The following is a 22,857-nucleotide window of genomic DNA, read 5'->3' on the forward strand; positions in this document are numbered from 1 at the left end:
ACTCAGATGACTACCAGATCTGTATATCTGATCTTAGCTTTTCTCCTGTACTCTAGTTACCTGGCACCAACTGCCTGTTGGATATTTCAAACTGGATACTCCAAAGATATCTTAAATGCAATGTGTCCTAAAAAAACTTGTTATTTTCCTCCCCAACCCACTTATCTTCTGAACTTTATTATTTCTTTTGAGAGGGCAAAACCAGGCTTCCTATCAGTCAAGTTTATAACTTTTCAGTCGTTCTTGATTCATCACTTTTATTCATCCCACATATCCAATTAGTTTCAAGTCTTGTTAATTCTGACTCTACAATTTTTCTTACATTTATTTCTTTGTCTTTACTCAAATAACTGCAACTTTAATTCAGTCCCTCCTCACCTCTTGCCTGGACTATTTCAGTAATCTTTGAATTGAACTTCCTGCTTCCATTCTTGCCATACAGCTGCCAAAATGATCATTGTAAAACACTGGTCTTACCCATGTAGCTCACCTGTTCAAGAATCTTTAGTGACTCCCTGTTCCTTCTAGGATAAAATACAAATTTATTTATTTAGCATTTAAAATCCTTTACAACCTGATTCCAACCAACTTTTTCAGCCTTATTTTTTTCCATCTTTCTTCTTCTTGACTTCTTTGGTCTAAACAAACTGACCTTCTTGCTGTTCCTCATACCTGACATTCTCTCTCCTTTGCACAGGCTAGCTCCTATGTCTGTAACCTCCCCTCCCTTCTTTTTGCTTAGAATTCCTAGTTTCCTTTCAAGGTTGGCTTAATTGGCTTGCATGAGACCTTTCTTAATCTTTAAGCTGCCAGTACCTCCCTCTTCCTCCACTTGTTTTTATTTTGTGCATATAGTTGTTCTAGGCTCCATGAGGACAAGGGCTGTTTCATTTATATCTTTATATTGCTAGCCCTTGGCTATAGAAGGTGCTCAGTAAATGCTTATTGATTGGTTGATTGAAATAACCCTTTGTTAGGCTTGTACTTGAAGCCTTTTTACTTTGGTAAGACCTGCCAGAGCTAATGCTTTGTTGGCATTGCACTGAGAACTCACAGTCACCTTCATATCTCTTAATCATAAGCCACATGAATAATGCTTTTGTGGAGATAATAGTATCATAGATCTAGAATACGAGTGTACTTCAGAAGCTCTCTAGTCTGATCCTCTCATTTTACAGATGAGGAACCTGGGGCCCAAGGAGGTTTAGTGTCTTTTCTAAGATTACACAGATTAGAAGAATTAGCCATATATATTCATAGACTAACGTCTGTGTCATAAGTATAAAAATATGGATAGGAGAGTGTGTTGGAAATTGGAGGTATGTGTAAGAATCTTTCTTAATGTCATTGGGATCCCATGTTCATTTTCCCTTTCCCTTTTAAAAGACAAATGATTTCCTTCAAAATCAGAAAAAATTTCAAAAACAGACAAATGTAATTATCAAAATTTATTGAGAACAGTAGATTTTAATGTATATATTTATATATTTTTCATTGCATTTATGCTGAAATTTGATAAGCAAGTGGTACAGTTTTATGTTGACAAGTTTGGGGGAAATTATCTTTTGTGCAAATACATATCTTAAGATAGTCTTTAAAGGAATTAATTTCTTCTTTTGGCCCTGGGAAGGATAAATGTATTATTGAGGTAATATTTTTATTCTTGGGAAATATTGAATGGTAATATTTAGTGCAGAGTTTTTTTGTGTGTGTCATAGATCCCATTGACAGTCTGGTGAAGCTGATAGACCCCTTCTCAGAATAATAGACAAAAACCACTTACTCCCAATTCTACTTATTATTTTAGCAAAATATCTAAATGTTTTTGAAGTTTTAGACTTTTGAACTTAGCTAGTCTTATCCCTAGGCCTCCTTCAAATGCCCTTTGTTAATATGTCATTGCCCCTGAGTATATGTGAATAAGAAAAAGTTTAAAAATGTATTATAATAAGGGTATATAATGAGAACACTACTATAGTGAAAGAGTAGTAAGAAAACATGGAAATCTCCCCTAATGTTAATTCATTCCCTTATGATGTTAATTACTTACATTTATGTGACCCTTTATGGTCTTTGGAGTTCTCTCCTCATGATTCTATGAAGTATTTAAGTGTAAGTATTATTATCCCCATTTTAAAGATGAGGAAATTGACTCTCTTAGAGGTTAAGTGAAGCAGCCAGGGCCTGACACTTGTAAATGTAAGTTTAAGGATTAAAGATTCTGGAGGGAAAAAGACAAGGATGGTAGTGGAAAGTGAGAATAGTAGAAGCCCGAAGGCATTTGATCTTTGGCCCACAATTGAGAAGGGAAAGGTGCACACAAAATTTAAATAAATGCCAAAAGACAGAGTTTGGGAACTATGTACAGTGATTTTAATACTGGAAATAAAATATTTATTTCAGAACACGAAAGATCTTCAGACCACACTTAATATCTTAAACATTCTTGTTGAATTGGTGTCAGTTGGTAAGTTCCTTTGGTCTTATTGCTGTATATAAAGAATAATGAATCACATAGATCTATGATCATAATTTCTGAGCCAAAAAGGAAGGAACACAGTCTGATAAAGGATATTCTTTTTTGCAAAGTCCCTTTAAAAGTGTACTTTATTTTCTTGAGATCAAAACTGTCTTGAAAAACTCTTTAATATAGGGGTGTCTTATGTGAGTATGTATAACCTTATTTTTATTTTGATGTAGTGTCTCAAAAATATTATAGAATTACATGAGGGTAACATACTTGGATTTATCTGATGACAATATGGTATTTTGAGGGCCTGTTGTCAAATATGTAATCTTTCTTCTTAGCACTTTGTGTATCATACATAAGTTGTGGTGGGGTGTCAATTTAAAATGTGTGTGGTTTAAAATGGATTTGTAGGAAAGGAAGGACATGGCACTATAGCTGTTTTTACCTTTTCTTTTTACCAGAAATACCAGTGTTGCCTCATATTCCTGAGGGCAGGCATCCACAATTCCTTTTTTATTATTTAGGGAAAGCCATAGGATTATAGACCTAGAGGTCATCTGTTCCAAATCTCTAACTTTACATATGAAGGAACTGAGAACCAGAGAAGTAGAGTGAATTTACCGAGGATACAGAGCTCAAAAGTAGCTGAGCCAGGATTAGAATTAGGCTTTGTGATTCTAAGTTCATTGTTCTTTTCGTTGCTCCCTGAAGCACCTCTCCAAGATGTGCCTGTTTTATTAGTTGTACATATTTTTTCTGTGATTTTGTTCTAACAATAAGTTGAAGTCTCCAAATATTTAACGTTTTTACTTCCCACAATTTGCATGATGCTATAACAAAAAAAATTATGTTGACTGGGGCATTGAAAATTGTGTATGTTGGCTTAATTTTGAAGGCGGTAGTAGGAGAGCAAGTGCTTTAGTCTCCAAAGGTGGTACACAAATATTGTTGCAGTTACTTTTGAATGCCAGCAAGGAATCTTCTCCACATGAAGAGTTAATGATTCAAGTTCACACCCTTCTTGCGAGAACTGGACCAAAAGGTAACCATTTTAGTGGAATAATTATTATAACTGGATAATTAGAATAAGAACTATCCTTTGTAATATTGTCATCTGTCTGGAACTGCTAAATTTGAACTTTGAATGATGTTGTTTAACTCTTTGTTTTGTAATAAAACATGCTTGTTGAAATCTTTATTTCTAAGTCATTGTTACTCATGCTGCTGATAATTTCTTGGAGAGTTGTTAAATAGGTAGGAGAGAAATTGCTGGGTGAAAACAAATAGAAATTATTATCATTCTTCCTTCTTCAGTAGCATAAACTCTGTGATCTTTATATAGGGGAGATATAGAACATGAGGACAGTTGAAAATAGGAAGGAGAATTCTGCAAATTCTTACTCAATGTTACTGTGTTCAAGGTTCTGAGGAGATACTAATGAAAATGACATAATCCTTGACCTTAAGGAGCTTACATTTTAACCTGAAAGAACACATGTATTATAAATAAGTATGATACAAAGTAGAATGTGGTAAGGAAAAAAAGAGAGCTGAAGTGCTCTGAAAAAATTGAAGGAGAAAAGATCACTTTAAATTGGTGTGGGATAAATATAGGGTGGGGTTGGCATTAAAGGTTTTATTAAGGAGATGACCTCTGATCTAGGGGCCTTGAAGAAAGAGATTTTGGCAGGCAGAGATGTGCTTGAAAAAGTTGAAGAATGAAGTAAATAAACTTTGTTATTCTTTTCCATTAATAATTATTTTTAGTGACTACTATATGTCCTACAAAATTAGAAGTATAGTCTCCACACACCAAAATGCAAAATGACTCTCATTACTTCTTCAGTGATGGTGGCAGAACAGGGGGGAAAAAATCACTTGATTTTTAGACTCTCTTTAAAGTTAAACTTATCTGCTTTAAATTTGAGCTCCTTGTCCAACACCCATTTGGAAGGACTGAATCATGTCAATATTGACACATTCACTGTAAATGAAACCAGAAGATAGAAAGAGATTGTAGTTAAGTGGAAAGATGGCTCGTAGCCTATCCTTGGAAATGTAAATAAAAAATAGGGGAATTAGTTTTATCCAGAGGCAACAAATTGTGTCATGAGATATTTGGTTGTCTTTGTGTTGAAGTTCTTTTGATAGGTATTTGCAAAAATACCACTATGAAAATGATTGAATAGTATGTATCAACATCTGTTGTAGAGATTAATAGAGAAATTCTATGAAGAAGTTACTAAGACTTAAATTAACGTATAGTTTGATACTAACTTGAGTGCAGAAGTGGCCAGTGAAAACTATATTAGAAAATATGGACAGGAGTAAGAAATGAGAGAAGTCGAAGACTTGTGGAGTCCACAGAACCTTCATGCCTATACATCATGAATAGTTTCTTTAAGAAGAATCAAAATGCTGTGCATATGGCAAGTAGTGAACATCTTAAAATATATTTTAAGTGGCAGGAAATGACTTGTTACTGATGTAGGAATCATTGTCAATTCAACTGTCACTGTATAATCAGGTAACTGACTTGTTAGAGCCAGTTCAAATTTACTACAAAGCTAAAAGAATAAAAATGAGAAAAATATTTGGTGTACAATTAAGACAACTCCAATCTGACCGATTTAAATGTTATTGATGGTGAAAAATGGGTTATAGATACAATACTATACATTACATGTAACTCATGTAGAAGCAAAATTGATATAAATTAAGTACTACATTGAGAAGACCAAAAGAAGATAAAATATTTTTTACTCAGTAAAAATTGGATTTGCTGAGCAGAGAGATATGACAGCCAAGGACAATGTTGGTTTGGAAGGTAAACGTGCTTGAAAAATAATCACAGAAAAGGATAATTATGAGCACTATCACTTTATAAAACAGGGAGAAACAATGGAGGGTAAAACCAGTTTAAAGAAAGCTTAGCAAGAGTTCTGAGCAAATTCAGCCTGAGGGTAAAGGATGAAAATGAAAGAAGAAAACAAATGGAAGAAAGATGGAAGAGATCTGTGAATATTATTGTAATAAATTTGCTGTCATCAAGGAAAGTGGAACCACCACACTTATTCTCTACTATCACAGTCTCACATGTACTTAGAAAAGCAAAAATGTTAATAAAGAGAACAAAGATAGGAAAAGCAACTGCATTACACCAAGTATATGTAAAGGAAATTAGTGCTATAGGTGACAAAATCATTAACGTTTTAAGGGATTCACAAAGTATCTAAAACAGGAAAATACCAAAGACATGGAAAAATATTAAAACTGTTAAAACCAATAAAAAGGTAGTCAACACCAACAACTACTTAGTAACATGCTGATGCACCTCTCTATACAAGAATTTTATGCAATTTTGTCAGCTGTCCTGTTTAACGTTAGGCACAACTTGTCCAATGATCTCTTTCATTGTTCATTTAACTACATGTAAAAACCTGGAAAATAAATATTCTTTATCCCCTTGGTTTTCCTTGTGATTGTTTGGATGGGCAGGCCAGATTCTTTTAAGTGGTTCTGGATTGTGTCCAGAAGGCTTTATAATGTTTCTGGGCTTGATGAAGTAGGCATAGTATTATCTACAAACAGGAACTTTTGGAGGACTTCCCCACCTATAGAGAATCCCTCTTCAATTTAGACTGTTCCCTTCCATGGCAGTAATAAATACCTTTGATTAGCTTATGACTCTTAGTTTTATGCCCTACCAGATAATAGTGATGAGAGGGTCATCAGTCAAGGTTCTCTGGGCTGTTATATCTTCTTAAGAATTTTGCATAATTTTGATGATCGTATGGGAGAGAGTATTAAAAGGTGGTATTTTACTCTACCAGATCAAATGATTTTTATAATCACCAAGTGATAAGCACATTAAGATCTTATGTTCTCTACATCTTTCTGTGAATTATGTGATGGTAAAGATATATTCTAATGTGAAATATCATTTGTATCACCTATTGTCTATTAATATCCTGATTAAGGATGCCCTTAATTTGCATGTGTAATCCTTAAAATCCTAAATGCTACTGGTCAGCTCCTCCCAAATTTCACTTAATCCCCTACTAATCTGGCTTTGACTATCATAAGAAAGTGGACTGCTACAATTGGTTCCTTTCTATATCTTAAAAAAAAAAGTATCTTTAGGAATACACACATGCATACACACACACACACACATAAATCATGCTTATTTTCAGTAAAAACTTTTTTATATTCTATTTATTTTATTTTCCTTTGTTATCTATTTGCAAGAGGATTTCTCAACACAAACCTGTAAATCTTGTTTAACTTGATATAAAAATATCAGAAATGAGAACTAGCTTTTTTTTTCAGCTTTATTTAGCAGAACTTGAAAAATCTGACACAAGAACTAAAGACTTAACTGGCATAAAATGAATGACTTGGGTATATAGATCAATTACATTTAAAAATAGGAATTGGAAAATAATCTCATCCCATTCTTGAGTTACTTATAAATGCTTTATGTTTATTTTTATTATAGACAAAAAGTTTGGAGTAAAGTCTAGAATTAATGGGGTCTTAACTATAACTCTGAATTTGGTGAAACAGAATTTGCAGAATCAGCGTTTAGTGCTGCCTTGTCTTCAGCTTTTACGAGTGTATTCTACCAATCGTAAGTGTTGTAAAATTTCTTTTGGTTTACCTGATTTACAAAGGAAAGTCCTTTTTAAACATAAAATGAAAGAAAATTGTAGTTTTTTTCAGTAAATTACTAATAATGAGTAATTAATATATCTGAAAAGAGCCAGAATTAATCACATTGCTTTAAAAAAAAAAACTTTTAAGAGTTGCAGAATACATAGTTTGATTTTTGGTTATTCAGTGATGAAGCTTCTGTCATTTTCATGTTTGGAATGACCTTGGAAGTGTATTTTTAAAAATATAAGTAGAAATAAAAAGGTAATTCTTTGGATGCAAAGAAAGAATCTTTTTAAGCAAGGAACATGAGCCAAAGCTTGAATATTATACTTGATGTGTTGTCTGCTAGCTAATAAAAAGATGTAAAAGATATTTTATAGATATCTATAAAATACTCATATAGAATTACAGAAGAAGCAGCAGAATACAGAAGGCACAAGAGAGAATAAAAGTAGAGAAAAGAGGTAAGAACAGAGAGGCAGCAGTGGTGCTGGGAATTAGAAGTACTGATGAGGGCAATGAGCAGTAGATAACCTGACCACAGAGAAAAGAGTCAACAACTAACCAACAGGAGATTGAATAATAATAATAATAATAATAGTAATAATAACTCATATGAATATAGTTCTTTAAGGTTTAAAAAGCAGTTTATGTGTATTATCTCATCTGATTCTTAGAACAACCCTGCGGGTTAGGTGTCATTTTACAGGGGAGGTTATTGTGAATTTCTATGTGAGATAGGAATATCGTCAGTGAATCCTTGGACAACACAGCTAGCACAGTTCATAGCCTATTGTGGCATTCATTATTTACCATAGCATGGTGACCAGCAGAATCCTTTAGCCCCATATCTCTCTCCATCTACACTTGAACCATAATAGTTAGAGCCTAGAAAGAATCTCAGGCACCATATAGGCACCATTCTCATTGTACAGATGATGGCACAGGCTCAGAGAGGTGAATGAAATGTTTGTCTGTGGTTACACTTGGATTATATAATAAAAACCCAGCTAAACATCTCAGCTAAAATCTTACCTTTTAGATGATAATTATTGCCTTAAGGATCAATAATGACTAAAATATTACTTTAGTTTTGGATTTTAAAAAACGTTGCATCATAAACCTCTGTTTTTAAAACATTGCTAAGCTCTATTTTTAGCAGAATTTTTTTTATCTCACTGCCTTCATGTGACTTATTTTTTAGATACTTAAAACCTTCATTTGATAACAAAAGCAGAGGCAATATAGATGTTTACTTTTAAGAAAAAAAATCTAGGTACAATCTCGTAACATCCAATTACGGTGAAGATTTCTGTTTGGCAAAAAGATATCAAAGATTTATGTATTGGCTAACTTATTTAAAGGAATATTTGGTAAAGGCAAATTTGCATCATTTGGACAGTTCTTTAGGGTCTCATGATGAGATTTCTGGGTGAAATTGATAATCTATCTTGTAATTGAATTGTGACATTTATTTTAATAAGCAACTTAAACTTCTTTAAAAATATTTTAGTGTACTTTTGGGCAGTTTATGCAGACTTCTTTCATGAGAATATCCCAGATAAAGGTGTTTGTTAAATCCTTCATGAAAGAAAGTGTTCTGAATTACTTTTAAAAAACCTTTTCTCTGCCGTATATTACTGATCTTTTTTACATAGAAACATTTTAAGGGAACATTTCTCAAGCTTTTTTCAGAAAGCCTTCCTTAAAACTTCAGTCTGTGACCTTGAACTTGAGATGGGACTTTGCTTTTATCTTTCGTATATATAACTGTCTTAGTTTTCCATTAAACAACACTACCTTTTTACCCTGAGTTATTGGGTATGTACTATCTTTATAATTGGTGACTTAATCCTAATTAAACTCCTTCCCTCACTGAATACATTTAGTAAAGTGTGAGCATTTCACTTATAGCTTGAATGTGTTTATTCATTGGGATGTGTATTATATATACATACCCGTAAACATACTTAGTTTTTGTGGTTTAAAACTTTTCTCTTTTTATTTTTAGCTGTCAATGCAGTGTCCTTAGGGAAAAATGGAGTTGTGGAACTGATGTTTAAAATCATTGGCCCTTTTAGTAAAAAGAACACTGGCCTTATGAAGTGAGTACATAAATGTTTTGTAAATATGAACAAAAGTACAACCTAAATTTCTCTGTGCCTTGGTTTACTCATGTGTAATACTAGAAGGTTTGATTAAAAAAATTGAAGTTCTTTTCAGCTCTGAAACTCCAACTTTATAATAAAACTTCAAAGTTCATTGATTCTTTTGGTTTTTATATCAGTCATTCCCAGATATTCCTTCTCCCTTCCCAAATTGAATCTTTTCTTATAACAAAGAAAAAAAGTTAAGCAAAAACAATGAATATAGTTACCACATCTGACTCTGTGTGCATCATTCTCCTGTAAATACCCACTTTTTTGTTGAGGGGGGGTATGTTTCAGTTCCTGTATATTCCGGACCAAAATTGATCATTATAATTACTTAAAGTTCCACATCCTTTTAGTGTTTAAAAAAGAATTTACATTTTTATAGTCATCACATCCATTGTTCTTCTAGTGTTGCTTACTTCACTCTGCATCATTTCATATGTCATAGTATGTTTGTCTGAATTTCTCACATTTGTCATTTCTTACTGTATAATGATATCCTTTTACATTCATGTACCATGATTTCTTTAATGATTCTCCAATTAAAGAGTACCCATTTGGTTTCTAGTTTTGAAATTTAAAGATAGATAAAAGAAAAATCTAAAATTATAATTTCATAAACATAAATTAGCTTAAGAACTTCAAATTTTGTACAACCCTAAGTATTATGGATGAAAGAATAGGAAAGTCATGTCACTGCTATTAAATGAAATCTTTTCATGCCATCCTTGTCTGAAATCAGTTTAGTTTGTGGGTTTCTTCATTGTCATCGTATGTGTGCATTAAATTAAGTGTTCCGTTTTTGTTATAATTATCACTGTTGTTTTTCCTTTCTTTTCGGTCTTCTGCATATGTATCTTAAAACTCAAATTCCAGCCATTGTTTTGTTTCTTTAGTATTATTAGATAGTTCACAAACGGAAACAATTAGTACTTCTTCTAGGTTCCTGCCTGAATTAGGGTAAAAAGTAGGAAATTACATATGTGGTTATATTAATAAGACTGTCAGATCATGTGGTAAGTCAAACTAATTTTTCCAATGAACAACATTCTAGAACTTAAGATTAGATTTAACAAAGCAAGAAAAAGGGCTATTTTCATATTGATATTAATGATGATCTTTGTGCTTATACTGTTTCTCTATTTGATCTTTGAAGTATTTTGTAATAATTTTTCTATTTATTTCTCCCATTATCTTTTAATGGTTATACTTTTTAGTCCTGGCCCATGCTACTAAGTTAAGCATTCTAGTTAAAGATATATACCTACTTAGAATAACTAAAATTCATTTGGTGATGTATAAATATTATTTAATTTGATATTCCCAGAGAGAAGGAAGAAATCTTTAGTATGGAAACATCACAACAGTAAAATGTGTTTATAGCATTTTGCATGTGCTCAGAGTCATACAGAAATCAGTAGTGACTCAAAAGAAATCTTAAAAAAAATTATATTGAATGCTGGTTCATGTTGATCTTTGGAAATCTTCATTGAGCTTTGAGATTATTACTCTTGTTTATTAATGAACACAGAGTGGTGAAGAAATGATAGATAAATTTAATTGAAATCTTGATCTAATACCTTTTCTTTGGCCATTTCTTATTCTTTATTGGGAATTTAATCAAAGCTATTTTAATTAACTGTATTTGGTTGTTGGAAGGGAGGTGATTGATAGACAAGTGAAGAGTGATATTTACTTTTAGAATTACTTTTTTTTTTCCCCAACTTGCATACCCTAGTCTGGGATAAGATGGTCCAGAAAAGTGCTATAGACGTGTGTGTGTGTGTGTGTGTGTGTGTGTGTGTGTGTGTATGTATGTATGTATGAGTGTGTGTGTACATATGTGTATAGGGGGACCCTAATCTTAGGATTATGTGTGTGTGTTACCAAGTTCTGTTGTCCTTTGTATCTTCTTTCCCCCGATGCTTGCTGCTTCTTTAAATTAATTTAACCATTTGCCCAGTGTTCTATTATTAACAGCAGTGTTCCTTCTCTAAGAGCAATAGTAGCAACAATGATAATATTGAGAGGCAACATGGCATAGTGGTTAGTGAGCTGGCCCCTGCGTTTTTATTTTTATATATACTGGTTGTGTGACCCTGGGAAAGTAACTTAACCTTTTAGTGCCCATGCAACTCTCTGGAACTATACATGGCCAAGCAGATGTGAAGTTGGGGTGAGATTGGGTATTTCTTTCCTGGGAGTTCCCCATACAAATGAAATCATTGTCTGGTCCAAAAATAATAATAGCTGATGATTTAATAGCAGCATAATGTTTATTTCACTTATTTAAAAATAGACTCAAAACTTGGGTGTGGTAGGTATAGGATAGAATTCATGTGAGGGAAGTATGTAAAGAAAAAATGTATGAATAAGTATGATATATTGGTATAGAGATAAAAACTTACTTATGTGGAGCAATTAATTGATTGAAAAAATGAATCTTAAACCTAGAATTTCTGTGATTAATTTTTATAATTTCTTTAAGCTTATACTTTCTTAACAAGAGGCCGAATTGTTTTCAAATACTTTTCTTATGGTTAAGCTAAAATGAGAAGTTTATAATGTGCTTTGCAAACCTAAAGGCTCCATATAATTGTTAGTTATTATTAAGCTTGGTTTTTATATTTCAATTGTAAATGAAAACGTAATGCCTGCCTTTCGCAAAACTTAATTTTTAATTAATTTTTGTCATTTCTGCCGCAATTCAGTGGAGTTATTTTTTGTTTTATCCATTTTTTCTTAGGTTAATACCATTCTACTAGACTATTCATACTATTCTGTGTCAAATTTTCCTGAATGCTTATGAAACACTTTTGTTTCTCCTTACTGTACAATTTTATCAGACTCACAGAAATTTCCTCACTCTAACTTAATCCCAGAGTTCTTAATGAATAAGCAGGACTTCCCATATTACAGTGTTGCAGTATCATAGATTTATTTCATTCTTCCATATTTTATTTGCTTGCAGTTCTGTTCCATGTTATCCAAATGAAGTTAAATATATGAGATTATGATTCTAGTTTAGTATAAGATACCTAGATCTCTACTGTATATTGTTTATTATCATAAGAATTGGTCCATTAAAATTACCTATTTGTACAGATAAGCTAAATTTCAAGTTGTTAGGATAAGCTTTCTCATTCTCTTTCTGTCTCTCTGTTTCTCTTTTTTCTCTCTATCTTTGTATCTCTGTCTTTCTAGAGGCAGATAACACATAGCTACAGTAAACATTTATCGAACATCAACCAAGCACACGTTGGTGTATTGTTAAATAAAGTTTTGTTGTGTTTTTAAGTTCTGCTTCAGACCTCCTGCCCTCTAGTAAATATTAACTAGCTCCACTTCAACTTTGATCACATGGTGTACTCACAGAGCTTTTTGCCCATTATGTTGCACCTACACGTTGTTCTTTAGATATTTTATGAGTTTCCATTTTTTGTCTCCGCATTTGGATTTTATATTTCTCTAGGGAAGGGACTGTTGTTTTATATGGTGCTGGATGTCTAGCTGCCCTTAAATGCTTATTAACACCTGGATTACTTAAGCATGAATATACTTGTAGCAACAATGACAATTTTTGCTGATTGATCCTTTGCAGAATATTTATACTATGACTTGTATTGTTTAATATTCTTTCGTAACTTGCCTATAGAAGTTATATTCTTAATGAAAATAATTGTGGCATATATAATCTCTTATATTTGTAGATGTTTCTAAATTCATTGCCATATTTTCCAGAATTTATTTTTCTTCTACTTGGATGAAAGGTGTGTGTTTTTCTTAATTATGCTGTATATACTGTCAAAGCTAGATGATTGTGAATAGATTCACAATCTGTAGTTTAGTATTTGTGCTCAAAGACAAACACTGCTGATTTTTAAAACTGTGATTTCTTCTAGAGATAGTGGGTGCTTTAGGGATTTTGGTGACCGATAGTCTCTTTAGGGGCTTACCACTGAAAAGTAATGAGGAACTTTATGTGGGAGCTTTCCTTTCTAAAACAGTTTAGACTTCTTACATCAATGTCCAAACTTAAAAACTAAGGAGTAATATTTTATAGTTGTAATATTTTGAATTTAGCAAATCAGAATGATTTCTGCAGAACTTACAGTTTATAGTGGCAGATTCAAGGGACTTTTGGGGGCCAGGGATTGTAACTTTTAAAGCAACACAGTTGCTAGGTAGATTCTTACAGGCTCAGATACCTACACAGTGAGAATCAGTTCCATCAGTGTGCCTTTGGATAAAAAGACTTAGACGTAAGTAATTTTTTTTTTTTGGCGTGTTCTTCTTTTGAAGTTTTATCTTAATACATCTAACTTTTAAACTGGATAGATGTGTGTACTCAAAGTACTTTGAGAAACTATGTAAATAAGTTCAATAAAGATAAAATTTGGAATGAATAATAGAAAAATAACTTGAAACATTTGTATGAATTTACTCTGTTGTAGACTAATTTTACTAGTTTTGTTGTTGTTTTGTGTTTTCTTGTTGTGTTGACAGGGTTGCTTTAGACACACTTGCTGCATTGCTAAAATCAAGTAAGTGTTTAAATACTAGAAAATACTAGATAATATCTTATAGAATATTCTATCATGTTAAACAAATTGGAAACTAGATTTGATTTGAATGTTCACTCTTCAGTAGTGGTAAAATTAAATAATGCTCTTAAATAAAAAATTGATTTTTAGTTTTCCAGTTGTCCAATAAGATGATATCATACATAATAATAAATGTTGGAGCATTATGTCAATCTAGTGCATTGACTTGTTCTTAAAATGGAAACATAAAGAACAGCTGATAAGTACCTGACAGAGAAGAATGATTTATAAGAATCCTTATTTTAAGGACATCATACATAATTTTGAGCACTTCTTTTATTTGAAATGATCTGAACAACTTCTATGTATACTTAAATATCTAAAACATGCAGCTTTCGTTTAATCTCTTATCTGAAGGACTGTTTTCCTCATATGATAACATTAAAAATTTTTAAAAAGTGTGAATCTTATTGTTTAAATACAAATTTGCATTTTAATAAATTTTATTCCAGAAATAGATATTTCTTCATTTCCAAAATAGAAGGAAGAATGTCAGCTTAGGTAGTTCTTTTATCAATTGCCTTTAACATTCTTGCTCAACTACTATGTCAGCTATCTAGTTCTCTTTTTCTTACTATGTAAATACTTAGCATCTATTTAGATTAATATTAGTTCCCTATTAGTAGCATCAGGCAATGGGAGTGTTATTTATTTAATACATAAAGAATAATTGGCTGATTAAAACGAATAGATTATTTAACCCCAACTATCTTTTTGATAATTTGATGACACTTGATAATTTTAACTTCTGATTAGTACTTTAATGATGCTAGAAGTGTATGAACATAAAGGAGAAATAATTAACCAAAGCTAATAATACATGAAGTATTTGTAAAGGCATAAGATCAACTAATCATTCAGTCTGAACTATCAGTGTTGTTTTGGGTTGTTGGAATGAAGCAAGTATTATGTAATAAATCAGTTTGTAATACCATTTAACTAATTGAGACTATAACATTATCTCTAAAGATAGAATTTCAGTATTTCAAGGATCTGTGATTTGTCCCTGGGGGAACTTCCTCCATTAACTTAGATTGCCATCCTTGCCAGTTTCATGAGATTGTGTGGCCAAATAAAAATTTATTATCTTGTGGTCATCTCTCTGATAATGAACCTCATTGAATTTAGTTAATCTAGTCCTTGAACAGGAATATGAACTAGTACTCAAAACCTGCTAGAATTTTCCCTTCTTGGCATAACCTTTGAAAACCATTGTTATTTCTTTACCACAAGGTGGCATTGAGTTATGATTTTAGGTGAAAATGAGCTGTTTACGTACTGAAGTGTGCTACTGTTTTCTGAGAACTGGCCTTTTTACATTTTTCTTTAGATTTGCTTTATTAAACCTGATTGGGCACACATTTAATTTAATATGGATAAAGGATAAAAGGTTGTCCTTAAAACTATTTGTAGCACTCTTCACTACAGCCTGTAGTTACAGTGAAGATCTCACACACAGGTAGTATGAAACAAGACAATTGATGCTAGATGGTTCAAAAGGAGTTTTCACTTAGGGGTGTCATTTGGGAACATTTTAAGGTAGCCTTGATTCATCACTAAGATAATAAAGTGATTACTTTTAAAAGAGAAATTACTGATAATTCTGATTAATAGGTGATATAAGTCAGCAGTTCTCAGACCTCTTGAATTAGGTAGGCTGTATGCATTATTTTTTTTTCTGCTTCCCTTTGTTGTTCTTAATCTAAATAGACACTATATATTTATGTAGTAAGAGAAACAGAACTAGATAGCTGATGTGGTGGTTGGGCAAGTTGATTAAAGGCAGTTGATAAAAATAAAAAAAATTAAAAAAGAACCATATAAGCTGATATTCTTCCTTCTGTTTTAGAAATGAGGAAATCTCTATTTCTAGAATAAAATTTATTGCACTGTATATTTATGTTTAAACAATAGAGGGAAGTTGTGTGACACTTTTCAAACAGTGTTATTAAACATGACTTTAAAAATTAAATAGTTGTAAATGATTTCTGATTTAAAAACATTTAAAACATATTTACATGTTGAAAAATCCTGTTTTCTAAATTGACCATTAAAATTTAGTTCATTAAAATAAATGAAATACATGCGGTACATGCTATTGAAGATATTTAGAATATAGGAAGACATGAGACTCAGGAGTTTCAGTAGCAGTCTATATAATAGGTATGCCAAAGTGTGGGTGGGTGCTAGCTAACTCCTGAGGTGAAATTCCTTAAATCTACTTTTTTTCCCTGAAATATAGGTGAATTTTATGCTAAACCTTTATGTACACAAAGATGCTATTAATATTCCAATAAGAACTTTCCTTGCATAGGTGTATAAGGTTTTTTTTTTAAGAAGGAAACAAATTAAAAAGCAAAAAAGGAGAGCAACTTTTAAACACTTATAGTGAAGAAGAAAGCAAGGCTAGACCTTGGAGTAACTGAAGATCTTATCTAGAAGTAAGAAGTTGCCCTCCTCCTCAGCCCAAACTGTGTTGTACACCAGCAGGAGGAACAGATCCCTGGCAAGTGATTTGACTCTTACCTGAATTGACCAGTTAGGAATATGCCAATTAGACCAAAAAAATCAGGTAAATTAATTTGAAACAGTTGGTTGTGTATATAAACAACCATTTCTGTATGTATTAGGAATTTTGTCACAAAAGAACAGATATGATAGTTTCTACTACATATAATGATGCATCCAGTGGGTTCTTTTTTTGTCTAGCTTCTTCCTTTTTTGGTTATAAATAAAAGTTCCAGTTGTTGAGGTATTAATGATTTTTATTTTCTCAGGGCTCAACTGTTCCCCAGGTGTAGGTTAGCATCTTTGGTACATTTGGTACTTCTTTCAGATAGCTAAGGATCCTAGAACCTAACTCTGTGGCCAACTTCAGGGTCTACATCTCAGAATCATTTAAAGGTGACGGTGGACTAGGGATAAGGTTAGCATTTCTGATAAATGTGTATGTCATGCAAATTCATCACCTTGTGGATGCATTTTAACTACCCTTCATTATAGCAATATTTGGATCAATGTATTAGTAGACTAAAATCCTCTTTTAAGTTATTTTTAGTAGTAAAGTGCCTTTACATTAGGTGTGCTGTTTAGACTTGTTAATTTGTTTAGTGTGTGACAACAAGGCTGATGAAATCTTAGGGCCAGACTCCTCCCCAATTTCACCCCTTAATATTAGGACCACTTTAAAAAAAGTCAGATATTGTTGATTCATTTCTTGCTAACTTTAGTTTGATAAAACAAAGCATTTACAATCTTTTGAAAATATAATTTACAAGTTAAATCAACAGTGATATTTTTACATGGATAATTCAGAAATGCTGATTCTCTGCTCATTTTCTAATTGTTTAAATTCCTAAAAATGTTGACAGTTTAACTTTAAGCTAAAGGAAGCATGACATATTTACACAATTGGTGAAGACTTAAGAGAATAATTAGGCTTTTAATGAAGATAGGTTCACTCAGTTAATAGTATAATAGAATGTATTACCACTATTATAGTAGTGATTTTGCATGAACTATAAGCCATATAACCACATGGCAAGCTAAAGTTCTATATAGTCCAATTCATTGCAGTCAAGTATGTGTGTTCACAAGTTTCATAATGCATGAAACATTTTTTGTTAAGGGAAATTTTTTTGAGATGACACTGATTGTAATAGAGAGATCCTGATACTAATAAATAACTGAACAATACAAAGAGATCTCTGGAAAATGTTGTTTTGTGTTTATTGAAGCTTGTCACATTTACATAATAGATGAAAAAACATTTTAAAACCCTGTTGCTAAAGATTTCTTTAGAAAATGTAATATTAGGAGAATGCATCATGGTATTGAATACAAACTGGGTTTGCTATGTTAAAAGAAAAAAAGCAGTAATTCTATGTTCTACAACTTTCTCTTGTCATCTTCAGTGTTCTTTCTTAATTTTCTTTTGTTAAAGAAACAAATGCCAGGAGAGCTGTAGACAGAGGATATGTCCATGTGCTTTTAACAATTTATGTAGATTGGCACCGGCATGATAATCGGCACAGAAACATGCTCATCCGGAAAGGAATTTTACAGAGTTTAAAAAGCGTTACAAGCCTCAAGTTGGGAAGAAAGGCATTTATTGATGCCAATGGGATGAAAATTCTATACAACACTTCACAAGTAAATTATTTTTTAATTTCCTTTTCTTAGATTCATATACTAAGGACTGATTTTAATTACGAGAAAAAGAAATTTATTTAAGAGGATAATAGTCAAGTAATCATTAAAGTAAAAACTTGGTAACAGTAACTAAAGGCAAGTGTTTAAAAGTTTTTTTCCTTACATGTAACATGAATAATGTTAATTGTTTTTTGACCTTCCAGTTAAAAAACTAGGCTCATAAAGACTCATAGAAGATGATGCTTGTGGGTTTATAGAATTAAGAGGCTGTGTAAATGCACAAATAGAATAAGATTAGGTGTAGCTTTTTTGTTCCTATGTCTGTATCATTTTATTTAAATATATCAGAATTTTCATATTGATGATGTAAAGGAACAGTTGCATTCATAATGGACAGAAGTATTTAAAATTATACTTTGATATGAAATAGATATTTTTAGTGAAAAATGTCAGAAAAAAGCATTCTCCTCTGAAGATATCAAAAATTAGTTATTCGTGGTGATTACATAGTGTTTTTTCCCTTTCCTTTAAAAATAGGATTGCTTGGCAGTCAGGACTCTTGATCCTCTCGTCAACACGTCCAGTCTGATTATGAGGAAATGTTTTCCTAAAAATCGTCTTCCATTACCAACTATTAAAAGTGCTTTTCATTTCCAATTACCAGTTATTCCTGTGACTGGACCTGTGGCTCAGCTCTACAATTTACCACCTGAAGGTATGATTCACTACATACTATTCATTGTTGTTTTAACTTTTTTGTCTACTTTCCTTGTGATTGAATCGAATAGAAAAAGGAAGACTTAATATAGTAATCATACTTTGCTTCATTTGATAGTCACCTGTTATTTTAAAAAGTGAGTCTGAGTTTCTATTCATATTGCCAGAAGAATGCTATTTAGTATAGGGATATGTGTTATATTTATGAATGTGAATTATAAGAGAATTTCATTAAGTAAATATAACCTAACAACTCTTTTAAATTGGTACTTGTGGTTTTTAAAGTATGTATACATATATTATGAATATATAATCAATGAAATTAGTTGCTGCATTTTTAATACTTTTATTAAGGTATTAAATGAACTAAACAGAATTTTGATTAAAAGTCTTATGGTTTTCTGTCTCCCTGAAGGCATTTATTTTAAAAATTACACTTGACTTATCTGATTGAAGATATAAAAATATATATTTTTGGTTTAGATAAATCGGTGACTGAAATTGTTTTAGTTTTGAACTACATTTGTGTGTGTGTGTGTGTGTGTATCAGAAAATGAGAAGTGAAATTTTCAGGAAGTCTAAGATGACTGAGATTTCTTAATTAGATAATCAGTGAAGCAGAAAATGTTTTAGAGAAAGGAAGATTGGTTGGGTGTGCTGTGGTTTTTTTAAAGTTTTTTTTTTCTCTATCTGCAATGAATAAAAGAAGAAAAAGTTTTATAATAGTGCAAATGGTGCTAATATGGAAAAAGCAGAGTTTAAATGTTAAGATTTAGGCCATGAAAAGGTCTTAGAGGGCATATGGTCCAAAATCAATGTGATCTCCTTGATGTAGACTTTCCTAACAGTGATGCAATCTGTAGTGCATGCATGCATGCCTCTTTCTGTGCAGCTCTTGTCCACATTTTGTCATAAGTTCACCACCAGAGGTCCATCCACTGAATGTGTAGGGATCTTCCTTTCTTTCTTTTGATATTATGAGAATGCTGGTGGAGCAAATGTGTCATCCAGCAGTATCTCATACTCTCACCATGTGACTAGTTCATCTTTTTCAGTCATATGTTTCTTTGATAACTTCCTTTGCCCTTCTTCCTAGTACCTTATTTACTATGTGTTTTAACGTTTTTATATCTACCATGTACTTTTCCATTGTCCTCTGAATAACATTAAATTTTAATTCTTTGAAGTCATGTTCCATGACTTTCAGCCATATAGTAGTACCAGTAGTATATTTGTATTTTGAAAATGGGCCTCTGTTTCAGAAAGTAATTTGAAGTCATTAAAGGAGCTTTGCCTTTTTTTTTTCAGAATCCAACTAACTCTTTTTCTTTTTAATCCTGGTACTAGTTCTTTGTTAATTTTCAGGATATATACCAAATGTATACCTTGATGCATATTCTCTTTTGTTGTCCATCTAATGTATATCAGAGTCTGGACATAGGCATTCTTTGTTTGCTTGATTTTTCCTATGGGGATGATTAGACCAGATTCTTTTGAGTGATTATGGGCAACCAGGAGGCTCTACAGTGTTTTGAGACTTAATACAATCAACTTAATGTCGTTGGCAAATAGGAGTAATTAGAGGATCTTACCGTCTATAGAGAATCCCTCTTCAATTTGGACTCTGTGCTAGATCTCCTTAACAGTAATGAATATATTTTAGTAGTAATAATAATTTGAATTGTATTATTATCCACACATTATTATCCTTAATAGTTAATGGATAAATCTGTAAAAATTCCTTGGATATCCAGAATTATTTTATTGTGGAAATGTTGTATTAAAATATTCAAATAAATTTCATAGTAAAGATTCAATGAACATATTATGTTCTAACGAGATGTTTTATTTAAAAGTGTCTTGAAATTTTTTTTTTTAAAAAGCATTGTGCAAATATAAGGAGTGCTGTGTTACTATTGTCTGACTATGGTTAGCTTTCTGTTTACTTTAACCATTTAAGGCCTTATGGGTCCATCTTCTGGTTAGATCTTATGAATAAGTAGTCCCTTTTCCACATCAGAACAATAACAACTTTTAGAATAGCCTTTTGAGTTACAAAACAAACAAACAAACAACCTATTCTTTGTATAAAGTACTTATTTTGCCTGGTTTATTGAACAATATGATTTATCCTTTTCTCTGTTTTAGATGAGTTTACTATTCTCTAGCTAATCAAGAAAATTCTTTTCTTACTACCAGTCTCTCAGTCTTTTTTTGTTTATTTTCTCCAGTAATCATTTTTTCTCATTTTCCTTTTCATTTTATGTAAGCTGTTGCTTATAAATTTATTTTAATTTTTTGATCCTAGAGCTACACATTCACTACACAGAAATAGAAGCATCAATCAGTAAATCTTTATTGAGTTTCTCTTATGTTCCAGGGAGAAGGAGGGAATAAGTATTTCTGTAGCACTTTCTATGTAGCAGGCACTGTGCTAAACTCTTTATAAATATTATCTCATTTGATCCTCACAACAACCCTGTGAAGTAGGTGCTGTTATTATCCCCATTTTACATTTGAGGAAACAGACAAACAGAGGTTAAATGACTTTTCCGGGGTCATATAACTAGTAAGTATCTGAGGTTGGATTTGAGCTCAGTTCTTCCTGATTTCAAGCCCAACACTGTATCTACCATGCCACCTAGCTGTGGTAACAGGTTATACAAAGACGAAAATGACATCTGTTTTCTCAAGGAGTTTATATTGTATTGAGGGAGACAACTTCTGCATATATAGGTGTATTTTATATATATATATATATAAAATGTATGTGTATATATGTATATATACATGAAGTTTTTGGGGGAGAGGGCACTATTAACTTGGGGGATTAGGAAAGGCTTTATGTAAAAGCTACCACTTGAGTTGAACTTTTGAAGAAAGCTAGAGATTGTGAGAGGTAGAAGGAAAAGTACGAGGAACAACTTGTGCAAATGGAATTAAGAAATTGAGTGTTGTGTGTGAGTGACAGCTACAGGCCAGTTGAATTTTATTATATAGTGCATGAAAGGGAGTAATATATAATAAGACTGGAAAGGTGGGTTGAATCTGAGTGGTGAAAGAATTTATATGCAAAACAAAGGAGTTTATATAATATCCTATAGAGCCATTGGATTTTATTGAGCAAAGGAGTGACATGGTCAGACTTGTACTTTATAAAAATCATTTTGGTAGCTATGTGGAAGATGGATCAAAAGGAGGAAGACTTGAGGTAGGGAGAACAGGTAGGGAGAACAGTTACAATATTGATCAGGTAAGAGATGATTAGATTCTGAGTTACAGTGGTAACCATGTGAGTGAAAAGAAGGGGAAATATGTGGGATGCTTTGGAGGTGAAAGCAACAAGACTTGCTAATTGACTAGACATGTGAGTTGAAGGAGAGGATAGAGTAAAAGTTGACTCTGAGATTATGAACCTTTCCAACTGGAAGGATGAAAATGTACCCTAGGCTGAAATATGGAAATTTATCAGAGGGGTTGTTGTAAGGGGAAAAGGAGAGGATGAGATAATAAGTTCCTATTTGGATATGTTGAGTTTGGGATGCCTTTGGACAATTAAATTGAAAATATCTAGTAGATATTTGGTGATGCGTGACTGGCACTCAGGAGAGAGAATTGTGCTGGATATATAGATTTAGGAGTAATCTTTATAGACATGAAACCTATGGGAGCTGACCAGGTTAGCAAGTAAGAGGGTAAAGAGAACAAAACTCAGTAGACATAGCCTTTGATGAGCCAGCAAAGGAGATTGAGAGAGCAATCAGATAGGTAAGAAGAGAACTAAGAGTAGCGTCACAAAAACCCAGAGAGGAGAAAGTATCAAAAAAGAGCAACCCTTATTTTCTCATGAACAAAATTCACTAGTATCGACTTTTTATATGTACATAAAAGACATTAATGTAACTTTACCATAGATTTCAGAGTCATGTGCTATTCAAGCACAAGCAGCGAAGAGTGAGTCACAACAGAAGGTGCTATTTAATATTTTATTTATGACATAATTATTTATAAATATTTATGCATTTGTAGTATTTTTTAATGTGAATTCCTAATACTTTCAATGTAGCAGTCTTCCCCAGGGTGTCATTTTGTAGAAAGTTTA

The 22,857-nt window shown here is 32.2% G+C and overlaps 1 protein-coding gene across 1 annotated transcript in view; it reads left to right on the forward strand.

Moving 5' to 3' along the window:
- LOC114025961 (cytosolic carboxypeptidase 1-like) overlaps window positions 1-22,857 on the forward strand; it is a 173,093-nt gene that overhangs the window by 72,729 nt on the left and 77,507 nt on the right. Inside the window, 7 exon segments of the mRNA XM_027839510.1 lie at window positions 2,404-2,467; window positions 3,366-3,512; window positions 6,972-7,103; window positions 9,141-9,234; window positions 13,789-13,826; window positions 17,830-18,038; window positions 18,576-18,753. Coding sequence (XP_027695311.1) covers window positions 2,404-2,467; window positions 3,366-3,512; window positions 6,972-7,103; window positions 9,141-9,234; window positions 13,789-13,826; window positions 17,830-18,038; window positions 18,576-18,753 — 862 coding nt within the window.

Source organism: Vombatus ursinus, unplaced genomic scaffold (assembly GCF_900497805.2).
Source record: "Vombatus ursinus unplaced genomic scaffold, bare-nosed wombat genome assembly UNPS02014832.1, whole genome shotgun sequence".
Lineage (NCBI taxonomy): Eukaryota > Metazoa > Chordata > Mammalia > Diprotodontia > Vombatidae > Vombatus > Vombatus ursinus.